This window comes from Balaenoptera ricei, chromosome 14 (genome assembly GCF_028023285.1).
Source record: "Balaenoptera ricei isolate mBalRic1 chromosome 14, mBalRic1.hap2, whole genome shotgun sequence".
NCBI classification, from domain to species: domain Eukaryota; kingdom Metazoa; phylum Chordata; class Mammalia; order Artiodactyla; family Balaenopteridae; genus Balaenoptera; species Balaenoptera ricei.
The window spans coordinates 30798664-30821632 of NC_082652.1; the positions used below are offsets into that span (position 1 = coordinate 30798664).

General features: G+C 40.8%; 1 protein-coding gene across 3 annotated transcripts in view; it reads right to left on the reverse strand.

The window, feature by feature from the left end:
• Positions 1–597: 597 nt before the first annotated feature.
• RALBP1 (ralA binding protein 1) overlaps positions 598–22969 on the reverse strand; it is a 43375-nt gene continuing 21003 nt past the window's right edge. For 2 of the 3 annotated variants that reach the window (XM_059895670.1, XM_059895671.1), the window contains exons 2-11: positions 21397–21691; positions 18994–19452; positions 15392–15741; positions 13810–13971; positions 12683–12814; positions 7809–7916; positions 2179–2300; positions 1815–1938; positions 1297–1605; positions 598–1052 (exon numbers count right to left, since the gene is read on the reverse strand). In XM_059895670.1, the coding sequence (XP_059751653.1) occupies positions 846–1052; positions 1297–1605; positions 1815–1938; positions 2179–2300; positions 7809–7916; positions 12683–12814; positions 13810–13971; positions 15392–15741; positions 18994–19452; positions 21397–21640 (2217 nt within the window). In that variant the 5' untranslated portion in view covers positions 21641–21691 and the 3' untranslated portion in view covers positions 598–845. The remainder of the gene's footprint in view (positions 1053–1296; positions 1606–1814; positions 1939–2178; positions 2301–7808; positions 7917–12682; positions 12815–13809; positions 13972–15391; positions 15742–18993; positions 19453–21396; positions 21692–22969) is intronic. The other variant, XM_059895672.1, reaches the window with a different exon arrangement.

Here is a 22969-nt window from a genome sequence, read left to right on the forward strand (position 1 = left end):
TCAACTGGGCACCCAGCAGCGGTTCACCAAGCCCCTGTGGACACTGACATCTGAAATCTTGTGTAAGAGCATAGCTACCCATCCATATGGCTTATTCAGGCAAAGAGATGCTTACATTCTAGCCCAAGCAAGCAACCCACGACGTTCTGTTCTAATGGCAGGTTGGAGAAACAAATCCTCTGTGTGGATGCCCCGGGTCCAGGCAGCCGCTCCCATGACCCAGCGACAAGCATCTGCTGACCCCAGGCAGCAGAAGCCGGAGGAGCTGGGCGGTTGTGGTGACCCTGGCCGGCAGGCAGGCTCCGGGGCAGCTTTGTCTGCGGCTGCACAGGCCGCTGTGGTGACTTGGGCCCGGGGTGTGGGGCAGGGAAGGTCACCCCCGTGAGAGAGAGCCACTCAGGCCAATCGGGAAACGTGAGGCGGCTCCCAGGACAGAATCTGCACCGCGGAGGCATGAAGGCACAGGCGAGAATGGCGGGCAGCAGAGACCCTGGAAGGGGACACGGCGCGGGCAGGAGTGGGGCTGCCTTGTTTGGTTCCCCCTTGAACGAGAGAGAAATCCTGATTCTGCCGTAATAAAAAAGCAAAGAAAGACGATTTTTGGTTTAAAAAGAAGCCACTCAAGGGTTAAAATAGTTATTTTAAGTTAACAAAGGAAATTAATCTTCAAAGAAGCTGACACTAGCTGGAAACTCATCTGTGCCCGACAAGCCCGCACCGCGTGCCGCTCTGTCCTCGTGTCACCTGCGCTGAGCACCACCTGCGTGGAGGAGGCGTCTTTACAGTGGGGACAGCAGAGGCGGCGCTGACGGGGCTCCAGGCCGCTGCTCGCGGGCGGGTGGCACTCAGATGGGTGTTTCCTTCCTGTCCCTGCTGGGCGACGGCCGGGGCTGCTCCTTGCCACCCGGGGGCGGCTCTCTGGCGACAGGCTCGGGCTCGGCCTGGGGCTCGGGCCGGGCGCGCTGCAGCTGGAGCAGGCGGAGCTGCACCCGCAGCTCAATGATGGCCTCACGCTCCTCGTGAATCGCCTGGTTCAGGTGGTTGTTCTTGATCTTGAGGGACAGAGACAACAGTGCTCACGTCAGCAAGAAGGCTGCAGGACGACAACTCCCGCTGACCACAGAAACCTGGTGCCACACCGGAGCTACCTGCCCTCGGTCAGCGAAGTCCAGGTGACGCCCCGCCCCGCAGACCCCCCTCCTCCGGCAGGGGCGGCTGCTCAGCCCCGCTCGCTTGGCACCCTTCCCGGGGCCCGTCCCTTCCCTTCCTGCCCACTCCGAGCGGCCCTGTGCCGACCTGCGGGGCGGCCAGATGGGGCAGGGGCCCTTGTTCAGACCAGGGGGCTGTTCCCTTCGTTGCAGGAGCCTGACCTACAGCCCGAGCGCTGAAGTTCTGGAGGACCGTTTTCCTACTCAGCATGTTCGTATGCTCTGTAAAACGCTGAGCAGGCGAGGTGCTGCCAGCTGGCCCGTCTCCCACGGCCCCCTGGCCTCGGCTTGCGGCTCTGGGGAGAGGACTCCCGAGCTGGGATCCGGTGTGGAATTGCCTGGTCTGTCCCGGCACCTGCCTGAGGGAGGGGAAGCCGCCCACGGCCCTCGGGCTCCTCTGTGAGGAGGGGAGGGCGAGAAGGGAGACTCTGGTCAGCGTGCTGCCGGCTCCCCGCGCCGTGTATGCCCTGCGCGCTCCTGGGGGGACACCCCCCAAAATCCCCCTCCTCGGCCTGCCCGTCGGTCACCAAGGGCAAGCAGAACACGTCTGCCGGGAGCCCCACGCTTGCCACGACCTCAGTGCAGCCTCAGGTCCCCCGCGCCCACCTCCAGCTCCTCGTTCTGCCGCTGCAGGTCCTGCAGGATGAGCTGCAGCTCGTCCTCGTCCTCGCTCTCGCTCTCGCTCTCCGATGAGTACTCCTCGGTCTCGCTGCGGCCGTGCTGCTGGCGGCTGCGCAGGGGCGGGGACAGGGCGGGAAGCGCGTTACCGGCCAGCAGAGACAGGCCCGTCGTCTGCCTCTAGACTGACCAGCTTTCCGTGGCTGCACTCGATACCGCACCATCCTTAAGACTTAATAAAGAAGAAACTGAAGGGTCACTCTGACGCCTCCACACGGAAGGCTGAGCGCTGGCCACCTGTGCTCGCGCGGCAGTCGGCATCCCTGGAAACCAGCCCGCGGCTCTCCCTCACCTCTGGATCTCGGCGATCTCCGCTCGGAGGCGTTCCATCTCTTCTTTCTCCGAGGCGATCTGTCGGCGCAGGAACTGCTCCATGGCCAGGAGCTCCTCCTGTTCAGTCAGGATCTCATTCTCCTAAATAATGACCACTGGTGAACACCTTGAAGAGTCTGAGTCTAGGAAATGTCACTCTTTTGGGGTCTCCTGTAACCCTGAATTGTTTTGCCCCATACACTAACACACAAGTTATGGGAAAGCTTGTTGTACTGCACACCGCAAAAATACCCCATTTCCCTAATGTCAAGAAAAGGCTTCTTTGAGAAAAGGTAGACTAAGTTGTTTGGGAGGAATGACTAGATTTGTCTCAGGACATAAAATGCCACTTAGGAATCCTTCTTTTGCAAAGGCTCTGCATGCCGCCAGCACACTGGGCACAAAGCAAAGTTCAAGTGACTCCGTGTGTTTTTGCTTCCCAGTCCTTTCTGAATGCCTTCCCACCGAGAGAATCTATCTTAGGGCCACAGTGGGCTTTGACAGTGTCACTAGGAAAGAAGGACCCAGGAGATGAGCAGCTGGTATCAGCATCACCTGAAAGTAGATCTAGTGATGGAAAGACGTTCACAGAAGAAATCTTTTCTCCTCACCACAAGCCACCATCCTCCACAACCCATGTCCCCAGAAATAATATTTAAACAGTAAATATTCTCCCTTAAAAGAATACGCATTTCTAAAACTGATTAGCTCACCTAAGGGGATAAATCCCTATCTGCCCAAGATCTAGCTAGCCCTTTCAACCTAGTGAAAAGAACCAAAGCAGACAAAACTTAGGAGGTAACAGAGATGGAAAGCTACAGAAATGAGCTGAAGGCAGCGAAGGTCTACAGCACTTTTTTCCAAACTAACATGTAGCAAGAGGATAAGAACCTATGATCAAACATGAAAGATGCTACGAGTTAAGTTCTAAAGTTAACTACCCAAAGCCTCCCATGTGCATAAAGAATCTCTCTCGGAGATGTGATATACATAATCCCCAGGTGTTTCCAAATGCAGAGATTCTCATCTTTTACCTCAGTGCACTTAGGAAAGCTACTGTTCCAAGAAATACCAGATTGAAAACTCTGAAATAAAGACATATTTGGGACTTGATTCTCTCTTCAGGGGAGAAGAGTTATACGTCCCTGGTAGGCAAAACAATGTATTTTCAGAAGTGACAAAAAAGGATTGAAACTTGTAGGGCTTTGGGTATCCCACATACGTGAGTTTCTGGGAGCACAGACTATGCTGTCAGAGCCTAAAACTTCATTCCTTTCTGGTTAAACTCTGGGAATTTCCAGAACAGAGTAAGGTTGAGTGAGAAATGTGGAAAGAAAAGAGCTCATCTTTAGCTCTCTGCCTGGAATACAGTAGATACTCAAGAGCTGTTTGCCAACTCGATTAATGAATAAACAATTCATCTCCAACAACTGACTTTCACCTGCAAAGAATAAAATAAAATATCTAACAGGTGTTATTAGCAACGACTATCAGCTAAAATCTGTTACATTTCAAGGATCTCAAACTTTGTGACATCAGGAAGAACAAATTTTAAAATACTAAAGTCCAATCTCATTAATATGGAACAACTACACTAATTTGTAAATTAGGGGAAATACCTATAACTCAAGACCTGTGTGTGAGTGAAATGAGATGAAATAAAACATCTAGAACAGTTTCCAGTAAGAAGCAATCACTCAGTACAAAAGGTAGTTTCTTCCTCCAGCTGAACATTTACCCAAACACCACATAAAGGTAGGGCCAAATATGACAAGTAAGCCCCTCTAAAACCTCTAAGTCTTCTTATTAAGTTTGGTTAAAAGATTCACACCTCTGTAGTTGAGCTTCTCAAATTATAATATAAAATGACCATCAGCAGTCTGGCAACACACTCCTGAACAACCAGTGGGTCAAAGAAGAAATCAAATATTGAGACAAATGCAAATGGAAGCACAACACACCAAAACTTAAGGGACGCAGAAAGAGCAGTTTGAAGAGGGAAGTTTATAGTGCCAAATGCCTACACTAAGAAAAAAGATTTCAAATAGTGTATCTTTATACCTCAAGGAACTAGAGAAAGAACCAACTAAACCTAAAATTAGCAAAAAGAAGAAAATACTAAAATCAGAGCAAAAATAAATGAAATGGAGACGAGAAAAGCAATACCAAAGGTCAATGAAATGAAGAATTGGTTTTTTAAAAGATAAACAAAATTGACAAACCTTTACCTAAATTAAGAGAGGGGACTTAAATAAAATTATAAATGAAAGAGGAAACATTACAACTGATACCACAGAAATACAAAGAATTATAAGATACTACTATGATGCCAACAAACTAGATAACCTAGAAAAAATGGGTAAGTTTTTTGTTGTTGTTGTTGTTGTTGTTTTGATTCCCTCTATTTGCCATTTCTTCCTGGGTAAGTTCTTAGAGGCATTAAAACCCACTAAGACTGAATCATGAAGAAATAGAAAATCTGAACAGACCAATAACGAGTAAAAAGATTGACCCAGTAGTCAAAAACCTCCCAGCCAAGAAAAGAGCAGAACCAGATAGCTTCATAGGTGAATTCTACCAAACACTTAAAGAAGAATTAACACCAATCCTTCTCAAGCTCTTCTGGAAAATTGAAGAGGCAGGAACACTCCCAAATACATTTTACGAGGTCAGCATCACCCTCCTGCCAGAGCCAGATACAGACACCACAAGAAAAGAAAGAGGCCACTATCCCTGATGCACATACATGCAAAAGTCCTCAAAACACATGCTAACAAACCAAATTCAACAATACATTAAAAAGATCATACACCACAATCAGGTGGGATTTATCTCTGGGATACAAGGATGGTTCAACATAACACAAACCAATTATGTGACACACCACATTAAAAAAATGAGGGATAAAAATCATATCGCAAAGATTCAAAAAAGCATTTGACAAAATTCAACATCTTTTCATAATAAAAACTCTCAACAAAGTGAGTATAGAAGGAACATACACAGTGACATGATATGCTCATATGACAGGCCCACAGATAACATCATACCCCAGTGAAAGGCTGAAAGCATTTCTTCTAAGATCAGAAAAAAGACAAGATGCCCATTCTGTTCAATATAGTACTGAAGTCCTAGCCAGATTAATTAAACAAGAAATAAAAGGTATCCAAACTGTAAAGAATTAAAATTTACTGTTTGCAGATGACATGCTCTTATACACAGAAAACCATAAAGATTCCACCAAATAAGTGTCAGAACTAATAAGCAAATTTAATAAAGTTGCAGAATACAAAATCAACATACAAAAATCAGTTGCATTTCTATATGCTAACAACCATATGAAAAAAAAATTAAGAAAACAATTCCATTTACAATAGCACAAAAAAAAGGCAATAAATTTAACCAAAGAGGTGAAATATCTGTACACTAAAAACTATAAAACATAGATGAAAGAAATTGAAAAAGACACAAAAGATAAATGGAAAGATATCCCATGTTCATGGATTGGAGGAAATAATGTTAAAATTTCCATACTACCAGAGTAATCTACAGATTCATTGGAATCTCTATCAAAATTCCAATGGAGTTTCTCACAGAAATAGAAAAAACAATCCTATAATTCATACAGAACCACAAAAGACTACAAAAAATAGCCAAAGCAATCTCTCTCTCTCTCCCTTTTTTTTTAGCCAAAGCAATCTTAAACGAGATGAACAAAGTTGGAGGCATCATCCTACAATCAAAACAGTGTGGTACTGGCATAAAAAAACAGACATATACACCAATGGAGCAGAACCGAGTCCAGAAATAAATCCACACATTTGTGGTCAATTGATCTTTGACAAGGATGCTACTACACAATGGAGAAAGGACAGGCTTTTTAATAAATGGTGTTGAGAAACTGGTTTTCCGCATGCAAAAGAGTGAAAATGAACCCTTACCTTATCTCACTCCATACACAGTAATCAGCTCAAAATGGAGTAAAGACTTAAATATAAGACCTGAAACCATAAAACTATTAGAAGAAAACATAGGGAGAAAGTTTCTTGGCATTGAGTCTGAGCAATAATTTTTTAGATATGACCCCAAAAGCACAAATATACAGTAGACAAATGAGACTGCATCAAACTAAAAAGCTTCCACATAGCAAAGGAAACAAAGGAGTGAAGAGACAACCTATGGAATGAGAGAAAATATTTGCAAACCTTACATCTGTAACGTACGTATAAAGAACTCAAACTACTCAACAGTAAGAAAACAAACAACCCAATTAAAAAATGGGCAAAGGACCTAAATAAACATTTCTCAAAAGAAGACATACAAATGGCCAGATATATGAAAAGATGCCCAATGTCACTGATCATCAGGGAAAAGCAAATCAAAACCACAATGAGATAACACCTTCCACCTGTCAGAATGGCTTTTATCAAAAAACAAGATAACAAGTGCTGGCGAGGATGTGGAGCAAGGAAACCCTTGTGCTCTTTTAGTGGGAAGGTAAATTGATGCAGCCACTATGAAAAGCAGTATGGAGGTTCCTCCAAAAATACAAAATAGAACTATCACATGATCTAGCAATCCCACTTCTGGATATATATCCAAAGTAAATGAAAACAGGATATTGAAGAAATATCTGCACCCCCATGTTCACTGCAGCATTATTCACAATAGTCAAAATATGAAAACAACCCAATGGTCAATGGATCAATGAATAAAGATGTGATAGATAGATATATATTTATAATACATACATATATATACACACACACACACATATATATATATATATAAAAACATATATAAAAAACATACAGGGACTTCCCTGGTGGTCCAGTGGTTAAGAATCCGTCTCACAATGCTGGGGACACCGGTTCGACCCCTGGTTGGGGAACTAAGATCCCACATGCCGCAGGGCAACTAAGCCCACATGCCATAACTAGAGAGAAGCCCACGCACGCACTGCAACGAAGCGAAGAGCCCACGCGCCACAATGAAAAATCCCGCGTGCCACAACTAAGACCCAACACAGCCAAAAAAACAAAAACATATTTAAAAAATAAAACATGTAAACACATACATATAAATACACAATGAATATTATTCTGACATAAGGCGGCAATCCTGCCATTTAATACAGCATAGATGAACCTGGAGGACATTAGGCTAAGTGAAATAAGCCAGACAGAAAAAGAAAAATACTGTACGATCTCACTCATTTGTGGAATCTAAGAAAAAGTCGAGTTCATAAAAGCAGAGAGTCGAACAGTGGTTACCAGGGGCTGGAGGGTGGGGAAAATAGGGGGGAGGTATTGGTCAAAAAATACAAAGTTGCGCTTAATGTTGAATGACTAAGTCTAGAGATCTAATAATGATGATGATAGTTAATGATACTGTACTGAATATTGGAAATATACTACAAGAGTAGACTTCAGGTGCTCTCATCACAAAAGAAAGGTAACTGTGTGAGAGGATAATGTTAATTAGCTTGATTGCAGTAATCATTTCACTATGTAGAGGTGTATCAAATCATCATGTTGTACACCTTAAATATATACAATTTTTATTTTAAAAAAAGAATCTTGCAAAATAGAGAAGAAGAGTTTAGCTTACCTGGGCAAGAAGAATATTTATGACTTCTTCATTTTCATTCATTTCTTCTTTGGAAACATCCTCTTTTGAAAGACTGGCTATCTCTTGTGCAATCTTGGTTTCACACTCCTGTCAAGTGAGAGAAATGAAAAGCACTGGTCAGCCTACTGTTAACACATTCAACAAATTCACACCATCACCAGTCCAGAAGTTTCCTTCTCACTTCCTAGAACTGAAAAAATAAGAGTGACAGAGTCAGCTGAACCATCTGGACATATGGGTATCTGCTAACTGGGCTTTGAAAATAATGTGTGGATCTCAGTCTGTGGCTGCACTGGAAGAAAAATGTTCAATTTTAATGTGCTCACCATTTCTGGAACCCTCCCACATAAATTACCTTCTGTAATACTTTTTTTTTTGGAGGGGGTTGATTTTAAGCATACAGTTCAACTGGTTTTGACGACTGTATACAGTCAAGGAACCACCGTCACAATCATGACACTGAACATCTCCATCACCACGAAGTGCCCTTGGGCTCTTCCACCATCTGCTGCCCCTGGCAACCGCTAACCTGCTTTCCACTGCTCTGGTTTTGCCTTTTCTTATGTTTCATATAAACTGAATTAATCAGTAGTAGTCTTTTTTATCTGGCACATTGCTAATTTTGATTCATCTATTTTGTCGTTTGTATCAGTAGTTTACTGAGTAATATGCCATGATGTGAATGTACCCCAATTTGTTCATCTATTCACCAGCTGATGGACATTTCGGTCCTTTCTAGTTTTGAGCAATTTTAACTAGACCTGTTATGAACACTATGTATTTGCTTTGTGTGGGTATATGCCTTCTTCTGTTAGATAAATACCTAGGAGTGGGATTGCTGGGTCAGATGGTAACCTCATGCTTAACTTTAAAAGAAAATGCCAACTGTTTTCCAAAATGATTGAACCAAGAGCAATACAGGAGAGTTCCAGCTGCTCCACATTCTTGTCAACACTATTTTTAATTTTAGTCATTCTGGTTGGTGTGTAGTAGTATCTCGTGATTTTAAGTTGTATTTCCTTAATGACTAATGATGTTGAGCATCTTCACATGTGCTTATTTACCATCCATATATAATCTTCAGTAAAGTGCCTGTTCAAATCTTTGCCTTTTTAAAATTGAATTGTTATTGTAACAAATGTACCACTTTGGCAGGAGATGCTGATAATGAGGGAGGCTAAGCATGAGGGGGGAAGGGGTATATGGGAATTCTCTGTACCTTTCCCTCAATTCTGCTATGACCCTAAAACTGTTCTAAAAAAATAAAGTTTAAAAAAAATTGGTCTGTCTTAAGAGTTTTTTATACATACTAGTTCAAGTCCTTTATCAAGTGTGTGTTTTTTGCAACTATTCTGTCAAAGTCTCTGGCTTGCATATTCATCTTCTTAATATCTTTTGAAGAGCATGTTTTGATGAAATGTAATTTACCAAATTTTTCTTTCATAGTTCAAGGATTTTGTGTCCTATTTAAGAAATCACTCAAACAGCTCATACAACTCAGTAACAAAAAAAACAAAAAACCCAATCAAAAATGGGCAGAAGACCTAAACAGACATTTCTCCAAGGAGGAAATACAGATGACCAACAGGCACATGAAAAGATGAAATCATTATCACTAATTATTAGAGAAATGCAAATTAAAACTACAATAAGGTACCACCTCACACTGGTCAGAATGGCCATCATTAAAAAGTCTACAAATAATAAATGTTGGAGAAGGTGTGGAGAGAAGGGAACCCTCCTACACTGAAGGTGTGGAGAGAAGGGAACCCTCCTACGCCAATGTAAATTGGTGCAGGTTCCTCAAAACACTGAAAAATAGAGTTGCCGTATGATCCAGCAATCCCACTCCTGGGCATATATCCAGACAAAACTATAATTCGAAAAGATACATACACCCCTATGTTCACAGCAGCACTATTCACAATAGCCAAGACATGGAAACTACCTAAATGTCCATTGACAGATGGATAAAGAAGATGTGGTATATATATAAAGGAATACTACTCAGCCATAAAAAAAAAAAGCCATTTGCAGCTACATGGATAGACCTAGAGATTATCATACTAAGTGAAGTAAGTCAGAAAGAGAAAGACAAATACCATATATATCAGTTATATGTGGAATCTAAAACATGACTCAAATAAACATCTACGAAACTGAAACAGACTCACAGACATACAGAACAGACTTGTGGTTGCCAAGGGGGAGGGGGGTAGGAGAGGGATGATGGATTAGGAGTTTGGGATTAGCTGATGCAAACTAGTATATATATAGGATGGATAAACAGCAGGGTCCTACTGTATAGCACAGGGAACTATATTCAATATCCTGTGACAAACCATATGGAAAAGAATATGAAAAAGTATATATATACGTATAACTGAGGCACTTTGCTGTATAGCAGAAATTAACACAACACTGTAAATCAACTATACTGCAATAAAATTTTAAAAATCACTGCCTAAGCCAAAGTCAATAAGATCTTCTCTGTTTACTTCTGGAAGTTTTTTTAGGTCTTAGTGTATGATTCATTTGGAGCTAATTTTTGTATATGTTGTGTGGAAAGAGGGAAAAAGTCAGGTTCTTTTTTTTTTCTTGCATATAGATATCCAATTGTTCCAGCACCATTTGTTGAAAAGAAAATCCTTCCCTAGTCAACTGTCTTAGCATCTTTGTTGAAAATTAACTGCCCACACATGTGTTGGTCTATTTCTGGACTTTCTTTTCTGTATGTCTATCCTTATCCAATATTGACTGTCTTGATTACTATAGCTTTACAGTAAGTCTTAGTATCAGGTAGTGTGAGCCCTCCAATGTTGACCTTTTTCAAAACTGTTTAGGCTATTCTAGGTCATTTGTATTTCCACACACATTTTAGAAGAGCTTGTTAATTTCTACCAAAATCACCTGTTTAGATTTTGATTGGAATTGAATCCACAGATCAATTTGGAAAAACCTAACATCTTAACAATACTGAGATATAAATATATTTTTAATTTATTTATGTCTTTTTTTTTTTTATGGTTCACTATCCAATAGTTCATTGCGAATATACAGAAATACAACAGACTTGTACATCTGATCCTGTATGCTACAATGTTGCTCAAGTCACTTATTCAATTTTGTATAGATTCCTTAGGATTTTATATAGAGACAATCACATCATCTATGTATAAAGACTGATTTCTCTCCAATCCGTATGCCTTTTTTTCTTGTTTTAGTGCATGGCTAGAACGACCTCCAGTACAATGTTGAATAGAAGTGGTAAAAGCAGAAATCCTTGCTTGTATACCCAACCTTAGAGGAAAGCATTCAGACTTTCACCATTAAGCACAATGTAAATTAGAGATTTTGTCTGTAAATGCCCTTTATCAGGCTGAAAGGCAGTGACTGCAAGTTTCTGTCAGGAGTTAAGTGTCAAATTCTGCCACATGCTTTCTCTGCATCTACTGACACGATCTTGTGGTTTCTTATTTTCAGTCTGTTAATATAATGAGTTATATTACTTCTATCTTTAAAGGTCATTTATTCCTCAAGGTTGAAATCAACTTGATAGAACTTTTGGAGCACTTTGTGAATTAATAAGCAGACATGAAAAGATAGCATCAAGAAACTGGCAAAGTAGAGGTAATCCATCCCTTTCTATATTGGCTCTGGTTTGCTATGTCACAATTCCTTTATCCAAGAGAGATGCAGGAACAAGAGAAAGGAAGCCGAGCCCACGTGAGCCTGTCCTGGGTCAGAGACCCTTCATTAACGGCTGCTGGGCAACGCCACAGGGTGGACAGCGACCACAGGAGGACTGGCTGGTCTGTCACTAAAACCTGATTCCAGGCCGAATCGTGAAGAGAATAATTAATTAATTAAAAACAGGCACTGGAAGCAAAAGATAGATAATCTGGCAAGTGGGGAAAAAAGGAGGAAGAAAAATACACAGAGGGCGTCTGCTAGTCCTAGAGTGCAGGTGTAGAAACTCCATCACAGCTTCCTTCCTGACAAAGCTATCTCCACATAAGTGCGAACTGCTGCCCTCGAAGCAACATGCATTGTCTTGTCTTAGCAAAACCACAACTGCGACCCACCATGGACCATGCTGTCCCACTCTGACAAACGCTAACTCATGTTCCTTGGAAGTGCTCTTTGGACCCTGGCATTGAATCTGCACGTGGGTTGTAAGAGGGTCCAGAGACCTGGGACCTCAGCCTTGGCATGGCCAGGAAACTCAGAGTCCCAGTGCAAAGCAACACACACTAAACTAGAGGGAGACCAACAGTCTGGCTCACGAACCCCAAGCTCATCAGGAGGCACACGCCACCCTGCCTGTTACCAGGTAAAGAAAGCCCCTCCTGATCGAAAGCCCCTCCTGATCTTCGGTACCTCCGTGTGTTTTTAAAGAGCTGACTCAAAGCCCTCAAACTCCCCTGCAGTCTTTGAAACATATCACCATCTGACTGCTTCTCACGCCTGGAAATCTGTTTACAGGTACAACCAAGCGGGAAATGACAAAACATCTTTTAGCCAAATAGTCTAATTAAAAAACTCAACTTTCTAAATTAAATGAAGCATTTTCCTGATACCAAGCTGAAGGATCAATAATCCAGAACTGGGAACACGTGAACAAATCTCCCTTCAGGGAACTTTCCCTCAAAAGGTATTTACACTGGGTTGGCCAAAAAGGTCATTGGGCTTTTTTTTTTTTAAACAAAAACCCGAAGGAACTTTTCAGCCAACCCAATATAAATTGGGTTGTACTTTAAAAAAATAACTTAAAATGGTATATAAAAGATTCCAGCGCACTCTTTTTACATTTCATTATAAACATGATGTGCCAAAATAATAAATTTACTCACTTGTCTTTTAGCTTCTCTCAGTTTTCTTTTGAGGGCTGTCAAAATCCTTTGTACTTCCCATAATCTTTCCTCTTTAGATAAATCCTTTATCCCACCCTGCAGATCTCGATGTAAACAGTTCAAAAGAAACTCCTAGAAAGTAACACACCACACACTGTATATGATTCCATGTCTTGTCATCTTAAAATAAAACCACATGCAATTTCTAAAAATGCAGAATCAACTACTTTTCAATTATCATTAAAAAAATGACATAATGCATGAATTGTTTTTTCAAGGCTATGACTGAAAAATCATCTTTATTTTTTCTGCCTGAGCATTGGGTTCTAATCCATCAATTTACATTGGTTCCCAGTAGTCAATTCACATCCCTTCCCCCAACACATCAACTACTAAGAAATGGGAGCTCAGAGCAGACAAAAGGGAAGAAAGGCAAGCAGGGATTTGATAACTTGTATGCAAACAAAAGATGTAATAATTATCAAATGTAAGTAAACGTCTTAGCCTTGAATTTCTTATTGAGCTTGCCAAACACACACAACCAAATGGCACTGTTTCAGTAGCACAGTGGGAAAACACAGGATTTGGGGTCAAATCCTGGCTCTTCAGCTTAGTAACCAGGTGACACAGCGTAACTTATTTAACTTCCCCAAATTTCATTATTCTTATCTGTAAAATAAGGCCAATAAAGCAGCCTTGTCCAGATAAGCTAACATTTTTGGACTGCTTACAACATACCTGGCACCATGGTGAACATCTTTAACGCATTATTTCATTTAAGGTAATCTTCACATCAAACCTAGGAGAGGACTCATTTTTAAATGCAATCCCCAAGGCTTAAGGAGGTTAAGCAACGTGCCTAATTAGGAGCAGAGCAAGAATTTAAAGCCAGGTCTTTTGATTTCCAAACCTGTGCTCTGTCCACTATGATGTTCTGCCTTAACTGGCATGAAATCGTGCCAGATGGGAAGTTCTGGCTTCAGTGTGCCATGAAGAGTATGCCTGACACAGCTCCAGACACACAGGAAGTGTTCAAGGAACAGGAGGCCATCGTCCTCAGCACTGCAGTCTCCCACCGGGTCAGAACGAGGGCTGGCTCTGGGGGCCGGGCGGTGGGCTGCACGCACCTGTCTTCTGATCTCCTCCTTGATGCTCTCTTGGGTCTCGGGCAGTGTGGGCATCGTGGCCATGTTAGACCATCGCAGAGGTTTCGTCACTTGCTTCAGTGTCACATTTCCGAAGAGCTCTTGCACATGTGTGAAAAACACATATAGGACACGATTGCTAATCTAAAAAAAAAAAAAAAGAAAAGAAAATATTTGCAAGAAAAATATTAAAATTATCATTTCATTTCATTTGTGTCTGTTGCCTAAGTGCATCCTCAGTAGTGACTAGACATGTTTTGCTAATTAGTGGACAATTTAAAGAAGAGAATGAGAAAGTATGAGTTAAGTCATGGACTCAGCACTATGAGAAATTGCGGGGAAAAAGCCAAGAAATGGATGCAGAGGCCGATAATCATCAATCTGTTCTGTTTTAGCACCATAACATTAACTGATTTTTTAAATCTTATGTTCTTTATTTTCAAGTTACTGTGATACATTTTAACACATGCAACTGGATCTACTAAGGAACAAAGGAGCCTGCAGCTGCAGAGCTGGGCTGAGTGTGGTACCCCTGCTCCAGAGACGAATGCTTCTGGGCAGACTCCAGGGCCCATGTTTAAATAGATGCTCCAATGCTAAGAGACCAGGACGTTAGGCTGGCTAAAAAGCTAATAAAAGAAATTATTTCCTACGTAAAACTTACTCTGACAACACACCTGAATCTTCTGTGACACCAACATCCCTACTACAGTTATATTAAGTAACAATGTAATATTTACCAAATTCTGAAAACTTGACTAATATGAAATTTGAGAAACATTTTGCTTCCAAAATATAATCAACAAGCAATGAAGGAATCTTCAGTGAAAGAAAATACACTCTTATATGTAACAGTGTGTTATAACAGTGACCAATAATAACCTGGTATATTGGCCAAAAAGAAGGCTTAAAATAAAAACTATAACCCCATCTCATGTTTTGCCCTTTGTTTTTGGCCTGAGTGAAATATCAGTAACTCCAATTAAAGGATAACACATGCTCTATGCCAGCACCAAGTGAGCAGCAGAAAACGAAGGCCAGGAATTTATGCTGTAAAGAGACACCAACTAACACACCACCCACCTCTCTGAAATGCCTCCTCAGATTAAGACTCTGTAAAATACTCTATACACACCTCTTCATGAATGAAGTCCTCAGGTCAAATCCCTGACCAAATGAACAACGTTAGGCCCCCTTGAGCCTGAGTCTGTATGTGTGTGTGATATGACTAAGCAGTAATGCTATTTGATGAAGGAACTGAAATCCTTAAAACACTGCAGATGAACTGTAACTGCAGGTACCTCGGGCTCCTCTTCCACTAAGGACAGATCACTGTCATCAGGAACTGCTTACAAACCACACCAAAGACTGGACAATATTCCAATTTCACAGCCGCAGCCAAAAGGCCAACATGCTCATTACCTTACATGCCAACACTGTCCACACTGTGAAAGAAAAAGGCCAACATTCAGGCTAACCCCTTACCCACCGTCCCTGGTTCACTGCTTGGTATGTGACTCAGCAACAGGAAACCCTCCCTGCATCCCCAGGGCCGGCCGTGTACCTGGACAGTCGGGCTGAGCACTATAGAAATGTTCTGGATGTTCATTTTTGTTTCCAGCTCCTTGGCGATAACGTGATCCATGTGCACGATCAGCCAGGAGATCAGCAGACGGTTACACTCGGGCAGCTCCTCCAGCAGGCGCTGGAACTCCTGCACCTTCTCGCCCTCCGAGCTCCGCCCACAAGCCTCTTCAAAGCGGGGCAGCAGCTCCTTGGTCAGCAGGTTCTCGGGCAGGTCCCGCAGGTATTGCTTCAGCAAACTGGCTACAGTGTTAGGCTCATACTCTTCCAAGTTTGGAGACTCCTCTCTGTCATAGGCTGCTTTCAGCTCATCCACCTTGGATTTAATTCCTTAGAACATTCGAATTCAGGAGAGAAAGAAAGTATCAAGAAAAAAAAAAATCAAACACACAGCTTTCTTCCCCAGTGTGCCCACCCCTGGGGGAGATCAGAGAAGAGCCATCCTGACCATATGAAGTGTTAATCTGCACATGGTTCATACAATTCCTCCATTAAAGCAGATAAAAGACTACACTTAGAGGATGAATTTAACCAAAAGCTAAATGAAAATGGACAAACTCAGTACTCAGAACAAAAGTCATAGTAACCACAGAAACATCAAGCAAATATGCCAATCGATTCAGGGGAAAAAAATTGTTTTTTATTTAAAGATAGGTAGGTAAAAATTCAGGCAAAAATTAAACTACAATCCAAGCATATGCCTTGTTCTACATGAGTGGCCAACTGCTTTTCCTAACTAGCCACAAGACTGACAACATAAAATACAACTCAGTACATACAAGCACGTTTCAAAAAGTTGTGGGGTGACTACTCTTTTATAAGTAAAAATTGTATCATAAATGCAAAAGGTGAGTTCACTATCTAAACAAACTCTTTGAAAATTATTCATTACATAATACCCATCTAATTTCTAAGTTTAAGTTCTTTACATGTTTTCTTAATCTGAAACAGGGTTAGAACAAAAGAAAAGTGAAATTTGGGTTACTAAAATCAAATTGTTTTGCTTTTCTTACTGGACAGAAACACACACAAATGTTTTTCAGACACTAAGTATTTTAGATTTTTAGTCCAATGTGCATTTAAGTGACATAATTCAGTGACACTGATTGCTCATGAGAACACAAAGTAGCTTTCTGTTGTTTTCAATACTTAAAACTTTAGGCCAGGATGTGGTACTATACACAACAGAATACTATTCAGCTATAAAAAAGAATGAAATCTTGCCATTTGCAACAGCATGGATGGACCTAGAGGGTGTTACACTATGTGAAATAAGTCAGAGAAAGACAAAATACTTCATATGTGGAATCTAAACAAATAAAACAAACTAGTGAATATAACAAAAAAGAAACAGACTCACAGATATAGAGAACAAACTAGTGGTTACCAGAGGGGAAAGGGAAGGGGTGAGGGGCAAGTGAGGGGTAGGGGATTAAGAGATACAAACTACCATGTATAAAATAAATAAGCTACAAGGATATATTGTACAGCACAGGGAATATAGCCAATATTTTACAACTATAAATGGAGTATAACCTTTAAAAATATTGAATCACTATGCTGTATCCCTGAAACTTATATAATTTTGTACATCAACTATACTTCAATTTAAAAAAAACTTCAGGCCAATTATTGGAAACAAGCCACAAACTAAGGCTGACAGATTGTAATGGTAAACACAAACACTCAAGTGTCACCTAGTCTGAGCAGCATTTTACAATCAATAGTGGTTACATCTGGGCTCTGACATTCCTTATGTGAAAACCTTTTAATGCCATCACAATAAATCAGTAACTTAATCTAGCACTGACAAAATGAAATCAACAACCCCAAATAGGAAAATAATAATATGAATCTTATTTTTGTATAATCTTTATTTTGAGGTGGAAAAGTTAGAAAATAATTTCTATTTTCTTACTTTTATGAGTAAAACATGGTGTGTGATAACTTTAATTGAAATTCTTGACAAAGACCTCCTCTCTCATATACATTTTATAGATTTGTAATTTTCCCCCAATAGTGCCTGCCCAGAAAATTGCACAAGTGAAAAGTGCACAAATTTCCAGGTACAGAAAGAGCATATGCAAAATCAAAGATTAGCTTTAAAACTGGAACGTATATATGGAGAAGTGAGAATCAGAGTTCTCCACCAGAAAACAATACTGTTAGCATTCAAAAAGAAAAGTCACAGCCACAAACTCTGTAGTCCAGAGTGCTGAATGCAGCATTCTGCCAGAGCTTCAAAAATAAATACAAAATTGATCAAAGCAGAAGCTCGGCCTCCAAGGAGCCAACAACCAGGGGAGCAGCTCAGTTTGAACACTCTGACACATGAATTCAGAGGAGTCCCACACCTCCGACTCCAAGAGAATGCAAACATCAAAAATAGGTCAAAGACAAAAGAATCCTTTGAACAAAGCTGTAGGAACTCTTCAGAGAAACTTTCACCTAAAACAAAGTTTCTTCACACCTATGGAAATCACGTGAGAGAAGCAGCTATGTTAGTATTGTGTAGATCTTTAAAAATCCATCATAAATTTTTCTTAAAAGGCAAGTTTCAAATTCATTTAAATGTGTTTATTTTTATGTAAATAAAGACTTATAAATTCAAATTCAGTGCCTAATTCATTTATCTTATTTTCTATAAAATAGTAGCATTTTAGCCAAAACACTCTTAAATGATAACATGCGGGATTATGTAAAGGTCTCCCCAATTATCAAACATGCCTGCCCTTTCTTAACAAAGGTTAAATATCAAATCCACCTTCTAGAAATGAGCATGAACCAATTAAATGGAAAAACTAAATCTAGTCTCTTTATTCTAAATGTGTATGATTTAACTCATCATGAAATACGCATGAGCAACAGTGAATGTTACAGCCTCAAGGTCCAGGACCAAGACACTGAACCATGGGAACGTGATGACAACAGCACGGATGCCACACAGGTCAGGACTTGCATCCTACACCGACACAAAGCCACACTGCTCTGTAAGAAATAGAGTCTTCTACTTTAGACCATGCATTTTGCTTGATTTTAGACACCCAATATGAATTACTTTCCTGCCAGTATGAAATGTAAGTTTTCATACACACGAAACATAGAGAAATGGAACCTCAACTTCACTAATGCATGTAAGAGCCGCGCCTGAACACAGAGGTATCCACATCTGGGACCTAAACATTTAGTAAGAACATTGTGCGTCCCTCAGCTGAACTCAGGAAATACTTAAACGACTGTCAGTAACTGTGTCTTGTGGCCAAGAAGCGTCCTGAACCCAGATGTCCTTTCTCCCCGCTGACCACCCCCCAACGCCCAGCCTCACGGAGGCACCCAGGTGAGGGGCACCACCCACACACCACAGAGACACACACACACACACACACACACACACACACACAAACACACACAAACACACAGAGCGTGCGGGTCTTTGTTCAACTGGAAGGATCAAGGAAATGAATGAGGTTTAGGACCCGTGTCACAATTTTCCTCACAAGTGAGTATATTTGTTCCCTTCCTTTGAAAAATGGAAGTGAAGCTAATCTTTAAAAACCAGTACATGTGGCGCAAGCCCCATACCTGACACTCTGTAGATGCCTTCACACTTCATGCCATGCTTCTCCACATAATCCACACACTCCCGGAAGACGGCCGGCAGCCGAACGCCGTCGTACATCATGGTCCTCTCCACTGCATCAGCCAGAGGAATCCCAAAGATGGGTTTGAGATTCGGGACATCTATCTGAGGCACCTCTGGCTCCTGAATTGGCTTCTTCTTTTTCTTCTTTTCCTTCCACTGTTTAACCACGTCAGCTGCTGTCAAGTCTTTTGACTTTTTCTCTTTATGTTTTTCCTCTTTGTGTTTTTCTTCTTTATGTTTTTCCTCTTTGGGTTTCTCTTTTATTTTAAAATCCTTCTCTTTCTTTTTAGAAAAGCTGGGCTTCTTGAAAACGTGGATCCCCTTGGACCTCTTCATTTTGGAAGGACTTTCGGCTTCATCTCCAGAGCTATCTTCCTGAAAGGCGGCATAGCCTTCAGCTGCCAAAGAAATGCAGGGTGCATGAGTCAGATGTCTGCTGAATGTCAAACTGTCCATTTTCAATGTCTGAAAACAGGACAAAGAAGTGCCACCTGGCCCTGGCTACCTAGCTTTTCACCCCATGGCCAAGCCCTCCTGGTACTCTCAGCAATTCATTCAATGGCTTCCCAGCTAAAATGAGGCGTTGCCATGACGTCTCCTGACCACAAGAGGGCAACAAGCAGAGAGCCAGTTACCCTTGCAACTGGTTTTATTTTATACACGCGTGCAATTGGAATTTTTGCAAACCAAATAATAATCATTTATTATCTTAATTTATGTATTATCTACACAGAGAGCTAATGGAGAGAATCCCTATATAATGCACAGCATTCTTTCATCAGCTGAATAAGGCCCTCTAACTTACACTCTACTTAGCTTAGGTTTCTTCATATTTAGTTCCTATAATGTGAAGCAATCTCCAACCATGACACGAAATGCACTACTGTTCAGACACTCCCGTCATCGCCATCACAATTTGCTCTCCTGTCTCCAGCTGTTAAGTTCTTTCTGCAGATGGCAGATGGGACTGAAGCCTCATTTGGGGAGAAACAGAACCAGGAAACTCCCTAATCTCGGGATGGTAGCCACTTCCCCGCGTCAGGAGCCCTGGTTTCACACTGATAACTGCTTAGTATCAATATTAGAGTTATCCTAGTTTGGTTTCACTGTTCTTTTTTTTTTTTTAACATCTGAAACTCTCCTTTTCTTTAGCCAACTACCTCACAAGCTATTTTATAAGAAAAATTAAAGGTATTGCATACATTTCCCTCTAATTAAAGCACCGATACCACAAACCCCACACCAACCAGAATGGCCGAAGTCTTAAGGGCATAATACCATGACAGAAAGCAACTGGAGTTCTCAGACACCACTGGTGGGACTGTCAACTGGTACAAGCACTCTGGAAATTGTTTTGCAGGATCTACAGATACTGAAATGAGCATGGCCTGTGAGCAATTCCACTCCCAGGCACACACACAACAGAAATGCATAAACTTGGACAATGACATTCACAGAAGCACGATTCATAACACACACTGAAGACAACCCAAATGACCAATAACAGTAGAATGGAAAAATAAATTCTAGCATATTAGTGCAAAATCCAGCAATAAAAGTGAACAAATTACTGCCATATGCAATAACACAGATGAATCTAACAAACATAACACTGGGCAAAAGAAACTACCCACAAAAGGAAATCTACTTCCATGTACAGAAGTCCGAAATCAGGTAGTGTCCAGATGTGCCGGGCATTCCCTCTGAAGGGGCAACAACAGGCAATTTCTAGGATGCTGTAATGCTCTATTTCCAGAGCCTTGTGCGATCAGTAATTAGCACAGGTGTATCCGTTTGTGATAATTCATCAAGTTGTACACAATTTGTGCATTCTATCCAAACGTTATGCTTCAAATACAAATTAACTTAAAAATACCGTGAAACTAAAAGCACACTTACTTAAAATAACTCACCTGATTTGCTTTTAACATGCTAAAAAGCTATGTCTAAACGATTCATCCTCCTTACAGAACAGGAATCATAAATGGAATGCATCGTGGCATTTGCTTAAGAAAACGAATACATACTTTTTTCACCATGTACCCCAACTGGCCTACACAACCTCGCCAAGAGTGTAAGGACAAAATTTCAATATTTACTTTTCATACTTATTTAAAATTTAAGAAATCTCCACCAGAAAACTTCACCATTTCTGGAAATTCAGTATTTTTATTTGTGAGAATAACACCCTAAAATACAAAAACATCTGAGATGCAGAAAAATAAAGAAAATATAAAACAAGAGTCTTTGACTAGATATATTTCTACAAGATAGCAGGTACACATAATTAGAGTAGAAACTTATCTAAACTTTAGCTACAGCACAGAGAAAATGGCACTTACTCCTTTTTTCCTTTTTCTTAAATTTTCCTTTTTTCTTCCCATGGTCCTTCTCATCATCAGACACTATATCGGGAGGCTCGTGGAGGCTGTCATGGGGAGGCGAGGGCTCGCCCGTGCGGTACAATCCAGGAAACTTAGTGGGGCTGATCTCTTCAGAGCTGGGGGTGCGGGTGAGCCCACTGCCATGCTCCACCCTGCGGTGCTCACCGGGGCTGCTGGTGGGGGGCAGGAAGCACTCGGTCATGCTGCCTCCCTGACAACAGTGAGGAGGCCGTCTGTTACCTGCCCATCACCCCTGCAGAGGGAGAAAGCACATCACAGTCACCCAACAACCACCAAGACACAAGGGCGCCAGACACACACACAACACGGCAACTAATCTTGCATTTACAAATCAAAAATATTTTTCTTCACAACCCCCCTTTAAACATAGTTGTTCATTTTGTCAGCTCAATTACATTCGTGCACCACACATTTCTGTTCTCAAAGAGTTGGTTGAAAGCACTGGATCTTCAAGTGTGAGAAAAATGAACCAAATGAAAGTGGGTTCTCAAAGTAGGACACAGTGTTTCCTCTAAAAAGGAACCCACCATTGTAATGGGCTTCATTTTGGATTGCTATCCAACATAAAATCCTAATTTTTTTTAAGTTATGGCCAAACAACCATGAATAATTAATTAAGAAGAGTGTTAATATAACTACACATGAATAGTTCAGTATCAAAATTTACAAAACAAAGTGATACATACAGATCATTAGCCGTAGTTCTATACTGCATTGGACAATTCATATGTTGATAACAGCTATTTTATCTTGGGCTGGAATTATGTTGAAAGATACAATGGAACCCTCATTTGCTCAGTCCTAAAATACACACACAATAGTTTCGCTAGAATGGACACTACAAAGGACAAATGTGGATAAACAACAAGGTCCTACTGTACAGCACAGGGAACTGTATTCAATATCCTGTGAGAAACCATAATGGAAAAGCGTATGAAAAAAATGTATATATATGTATAACTGAGTCACTTTGCTCTACAGCAGAAATTAACACAACATTGTAAATCAACTATACTTCAATAAAAAATAAATTTAAAAAAAGAAGTAATAAAAAAACCCAAAGGACAAATGTAAGAAAAGTTCAAGATTTGTTTGCATTTTTTTCTTCATTACACAGTGTGTTTAAAAGTTACTTGGATTAGTTCTTATTCCTCTTTAATGTCTTCATGACATTAATTTGAAAAACTACTAGAATCACTTGTTTCTCTTTGCACTCACTTTTAAGGTGATTTTGCAATTTTAAAAATCCGCAAACACAAGTGATAAGACTGCTATTTCTGACCATAAACAAAGTCAAAAGACAAACAAATGTGAAAAAAAAATGTGTAAATTATGAGAGCTAATTTCTCTAAAAAGCAAAGAGTTCTCACAAATCAATGAAAATCTCAACAAATCAAGACACCTACACAAAGAATGAGAAGCAGTTCATAGAAAAATGACTAATATCCACATGAAAATAATGTTCAAGTACAATTACAATTTTAAAAACAAAACAATAAGTTACCATTTT